The 6,000-nt window shown below is 42.2% G+C and overlaps 1 protein-coding gene across 1 annotated transcript in view; it reads left to right on the top strand.

Moving 5' to 3' along the window:
* Nucleotides 1-1,075: 1,075 nt before the first annotated feature.
* NFS1 (NFS1 cysteine desulfurase) overlaps nucleotides 1,076-6,000 on the top strand; it is a 588,248-nt gene continuing 583,323 nt past the window's right edge. Inside the window, exon 1 of the mRNA XM_086932345.1 lies at nucleotides 1,076-1,239. Coding sequence (XP_086788471.1) covers nucleotides 1,146-1,239 — 94 coding nt within the window. The 5' untranslated portion in view covers nucleotides 1,076-1,145. The remainder of the gene's footprint in view (nucleotides 1,240-6,000) is intronic.

The raw sequence follows: 6,000 nt of genomic DNA, 5'->3' as shown, positions 1-6,000 counted from the left end.
AGGGCTCACTCGGTATAAGCACATCAGCAATTCAGCAAAAAGTGGGGGCAGCCATGCAGAAAGAGGGAACTTTCTCACAATACATGCCAACAGACCCGATTCAGGAGGGAGACTACTGATATTTTAAGCCAATAGTAGCTGTATTTTAGCTGTCACCCGCCTGAAATAGCCTCTTCTTCAATAGAAGTTAATGGGGAATATACAGTTCCCCAAATTTTTTTCCCAAATCTCCCACTTTCATGGCGTCAACTTGTTGGAATGTATGGAATATAGTAAAACCTTTTAAAAAACTTAGGTCTGAGAGAGCACGCCCAGAATGATCAATAAACGGTTCAACCGTCACAATAGAACTTGTTCTGCTCCAAAATTCTAAAGGTCATAGCAAAAGAGAAGATTAAGGGGAGGGAAGGGAAGGAGATGGTGCCAGGATAAATGAGAAAAACATGAGGTACGAGGGGCACTTAATAAATGAGTTAGTTTTTAAACGTTAATTTTGAAACATTCGTGCCCTCTCTGTCACGACAATCGCATTTGAGAGCTTCTCATTCCTCAAAGGGGGGGCTTTTCTTAAACGTATCTCTTTAGATGGACTACGTAGGCTTCGGTTTACTCACAAGAAATGATCACACATTTGGCAGCAAAAGGTCAATCATTCGTACTTGAAACAACTGAAATGTCATACATAAATTAGAAAACTTAAACTGGCATTTATGTCATTTATGTCTGTAGGTGGGACATGATGGACTGCTGAAAAAGATTCCACTTTGGTGGCCATACTAAAGTGCCTGTCATGATTACGAAATCAGACATGTTCCGACGTCGATTTCCTCGTTGCACATTTTTTTAAATAATTTCCTATCGCTGAACAGCAAGATAGATCGAGAGTACCCGCTGCAAAACTAGGACTCTTTGCATCAGGCTACGTCGCAAGGGTGCGTGACAGAAATAATACTTACACATTATCTACTCTTAATATGGCCGCGAGGAAATGCACATATGCTTTTGGTATTTATACGGTAAAGACTCTTGAAGGCACATCAAATTGTTGTCCTACGTCTTTGTCGCCGCTTCCTATGTTTTGTCCCCCAAGTACTCGTGCTGCGTTGCTTGCGTAAGTGCGCTGTTCATTATCTAAGGTCAATACCATGCTCAGGCAAATAACAGGCTGTGCTGTGCTCTTTTGCGGGCGCCTTCGAGCCCCATTCTGCTCGGTGAGAGGAGCAGTAACGAGAGTAGCGAGTAAGTGAAAGAGAGAGAAAAAATTAGGTGTTGAAGGCGGCGAATTGGGGAAGTATGTGCATGTACTCGTGATCAACGAAACGGTTTGCTCAGTGCCTGAATAGTAATGCGTGCCAACTGCGTATTGCTTTTCTGAAGTTGGGATAGTTGGCGTAGCGTGGCGCACCCCCTTACAGTTTCAGTATATGTGTCCACCATGTGTACCTACCTATTATTGGGCTGACATCATTTGACCATGGGACGCATACCTTTTCTGTAATAAGTTATTTCAGTTCAATGTAAATCATCTTGAGCTACTAATACTATTAATGTTGTAATAGTGAACATGTCAGGCAAGATTACGTTATTCGCCATCCCATGAGATATTACCAGCAGTGATCACCTCAATTCCATTTAATTTGGAATACTTCTACGTTGGTGATACACGACAGCCATTGCAGCAATGCTGTGTGCACCTAGATACTAACATTAGTATTATTGCATGGTTTATTATCAGCGTATGAGTTCTAAAGATGTACACGTTTTCATATTGGAAAAATACCCTTTTTAATTATGAAATACATATATTGAACCAAGCAGCAGCTTCTAATTTAGGGACTGGGCTACACATAGTAGAGCTACTTCCAGGTAGCTCTCGAGCTACCTGTTGGGGAAGCCTGCAATAATAAGTTTTCAGTGCTGGGTAAACCAGCATTACACCAATGTTGTGTACATTTAGAGCCTCATTTAAGCCTTTTTGGACTTTTTAAAGATCAAAATACCCCCAATCTAAAATATGAATAAGAAATCCAAATGATTACAGATTGTGTTATGTTTAACCCCTTGTATGCTCATGACGGCTCTCGGCCGTCATGTGTCACGGTGGGCGTGTGCGCACAATGGCCAGGAGCCGTCCGAATCCTGCTGGCCATTTATTTCTCCCGCACAGCTCGGGAAATAAACCTGCATCCAAGGGGTTAAATTATTATTGTCATTTTAGAACACCCTGAAGTATTGTCAGCTGTCTACTTTCACATATTTGTATTAGATGTCATGCAGAGCGTAGGATACGACTAAGCCCCAACAAAATAACTGTCAAACACCTAAGCATCCAAATTAGAAGTGTGACAGAACTCATGCATTTCATTTAAACACATTGCAGCAGTATTGCTGGGTTGTATCTTAGTTTGTTGTTTGTCTTAAATGTCTGTTACTGCTCAGACTGGAAGGTGTTCTTTCATTTGAAATGTCAGTATGTCATGTTATTCTTGGGACTCTGTAAGTACATTTGGAGGATGCTAAGTAGTGAACTACCTAGCTCTTGGTGAGTCATCTGTATTGTTTTGTTCCTATATATAGTATCTTTGCGTTTAGACAACATAAACTAAGGGATAGGTGTCCAGACTGATTCCAGACACTCTCCAGAGGATATGTTAGCCTTTAGACCAGCTGCTCACAGTGGCACTATAAGCCCCCAACCCTTACCAAGGAGCGAATAGTTTCTGTCAACTATCCAACAAGACAACCCTTGATCCTTCAGGATCGTAGGAACAGTACTACTTTTCACTTAGTCTCTTGTGCTCACTTGGTATCAGAGAAAGACACAGAATAAGCAAGGGGGGCGTTTTCAATAAGCATTTATTGAACCAGCATAATTCTAATATAAAATACATGTGCTGCGACAACCATATATACAATTCCGAGCACCAACAGAGTAAATAAAAGGTAGAATTTCTACCATGGTGCTAAAATAGTGAATATATGCATGCATATTGATATATGGCAGTAATGAAGCGTACTCCTAAAATGCAAACCCTAGCTAAGTACCTAGCATGTATGTAGGCGTGAAACCAAGAATCCCCTTGGAAAGAGCCAACTCCTTTACCTGATGGGAAAGAACTAAGGACCCCTTCTTGTTCTCAAGTTGGACACTCTGCAAGGGATGTCAGACCACTGCGTGCTGGCGCTTTTGCTTGTAGGGTCTTCAGCACCTCGTGTCAGCATGCAAGCTTCTCCTCTGGTTTGCCCAGCTAAGATGTGGTGCTTATAGACCCGAAAGGTACCCTCAGGGGTTCAACCTAGATGTGAAATGGCGCTGTGGGCCTGTCGTCCAAGGATGAAAATAGCAGTTATTTTTAACAGAGTTATTTTACAGAAGATGGAAATCCTGCTGTGGTATACCAAGAATCCTCATGAATAATAATTGAGACTAATTTTCAAAGAAAACACAACATTTATTCGGCACGTAACTAGGCATAGGTCAGCGCCAGAGCCGTTGCGTAGAGAAACGTAGGACAAAAGTAGCTCAAAGGTCGTACAACTACCCAGACCTATATTGAGGTACATTGGGGCTCATAACACCCACTCCTCATCCGAAGGACGATAAACTAATGGTAAAATATGCCTGTCTATGAGCATAAAAAATAGTTAAAAACATGTAAAAAATCATGGTAAACAGAAAAAACGATGTACAAAGTTTAAAATGGTCGATAAGTAATCTATATAGTCGATATACTGTTTAGACCAACTGAGCACATCGAAAGCCATAGTGCTCAGTGAGAGCAAGGAGAGTAAAATAAAACAAAATGCTGTTTCCGAATTCCGATTTGGCTTGTTTTGGAAAAGGCCGAATTGTTCTCATTACACAGAGAGTCAAATGCTTATGTGTCCTGTGTGGGAGACGCAGCATCACTGTTGCTTGCCTTAGCACATGACTGTCCCTTTAACACATCTTAGATCAGGTCAGTGGAGCAAAGATGATCTTCTCCGGTTCCCACAGCAGCCGTTGAGGAAGCACTCCAGACACCTGTGAACCTGTTGCAGAGCTGGTGTCCATTCGGACAGGAGCAGAAGCATTCTGTGGTGGTTCTAAGAATGCCAACATCAACATGGGAATACTCTAAGGACACTGTAATACTTGGGCCTTTAATGGGGTCCAGTAGTACATCTATGTCCGGTGGCGCAGCCGATAGAAGGGCTAGACATATGTCCAACACGCATTCTTAACCGCAGAATAGGCATTGGAGCACAGGCAAGATGCAGTCTACCCAGACTGATCTGAACGATAGGAACCAATGCTTGCTTAGCTCCTGAAGCCCAGGAGTTCCCACATGGAGTACCACGTGTTCACGGCAATGTCGCACCAGGAGTGCTTTTTCCATCTCCTTGGAAGCTGGAATGTCCATTGCGTAGCATGAAAATTAAAACCAGGATACCCACTACAAGGAGTAGGACCACTGGAAGCCCTCCAAAAACGCTTTCCAATACGGAGTGTATAAATGATGGGATAACTCCGAAAATTGTCTGAAAGGTGCTCAATAGTCCAGAACCTATGTTCTTAAATAGGTGCCCAATCCCACTTGTATCAGACATGTTAAAGATACGATGTACCATTTCCCCAAAATGGAGCGGGACGTTCGTTCGGACTATTGTCTGTATCTCAGCTGAAGACCTTGCAACCTGGAGATCAAAAGCCTCTCAGGCTAAGGCTACATCCTTCTGTAACAGCATGGCTTTCAGTCTGCTCAGAGAATCAAACCATATAGGGGAAGTATTCAAGGAAGGCCATAGGGCCGCCTCCCTTACTGTGTGGGTCGGTGAAAACAATACTTGCATGTAACAAGTAACCCTGGAACTTACTGTGACCAGATATGCGATGCCTTGCAGCATCCCCAACAACCTTGATCATTCAACATCGTTCGTTCGTTCGTAAACTTTTATTCGGTTGCATGTTATGTAACCATAAAAAGTACAAGAATAAAATATACAGTGCATATAAAAAACCAATGTAACATTAAAAACAGTAAGAAAACCTTTAAGGATTAAAAACCATACTTAAAAACAATTCGTGGGAACAAGAACAGATAAAATAAAATACTTCAATGTTTACAGCGAATTCTCAGACATGATTTTAAGAAGCAAGCTACGCATTTGGCAATATATTGAGAGTCCAGGAACTGCAGAGCTAAATAAGCAGGTCGACAAGTTCTCAATCCCAGTTTCCGGAGTAAAGGAATGATCCAGCGCTTGCGCGGAATCTCATAGTATCTGCAAAACAGTATAACATGGATTGTTGATTGAGATGATAAACCATCGCAAGGGCATTTCATGAGGATATACGACCAGTCCTTTGCTGTTGGAAAAGTAACTAGGCGGAAAAAGGAATCAAAGCGAAACCTAGTCAATACGTATTTTTCGTGGTTGGTTAGGTGGTAAGATAGATATGGCTGAATTCCCAAAACAGTCTGGACAGAAAGAATCTGTACATTTGAGGTTTTCGTGACTTCTTGTGCGAGGCGTAATTCTCTCAGATGGCTTAAGCACAGTTTTTTTTCAGATCTTTCCTGGTGATATCTACCAGTGAGCACAGGTCTGAGAAAGATGTACGATTCAGGTCTTTAAGGAAATTAGAGACATAGAAAAGCCAGAGGATTTTATTCCAATTTGTTAAGGACAAGCAGTCAGTTATCAGAGAACGGGTGAGATGACATTGCGTTTTTGACCAAATACGGTGCCATAACAAGATCGGCTGGCATTTGATATTGTCTGTCAGGTAATCGATGCCCAGCTCGACGTGGCAACCGTACGTTGAGGCACTTTGTGGTAGGGCCAATAGATATTTTAAAAACCCATTCTGGACCGTCTGCAGAGTGTCTGTAGCAGCATAACCCCAAACCCCTGCTCCATAGGTTGCTACGCTGTGACATTTTGCGTGGTACATTTTTAGCAACTCTCCTGGGGCAGGTTTACCCAGTTTCCTAGAGAAGGAGACTAGGGCAGAGG

The sequence above is a fragment of the Lissotriton vulgaris genome, chromosome 7 (assembly GCF_964263255.1).
Source record: "Lissotriton vulgaris chromosome 7, aLisVul1.2, whole genome shotgun sequence".
Lineage (NCBI taxonomy): Eukaryota > Metazoa > Chordata > Amphibia > Caudata > Salamandridae > Lissotriton > Lissotriton vulgaris.
This window is presented reverse-complemented; position numbering and strand designations above follow the sequence as displayed.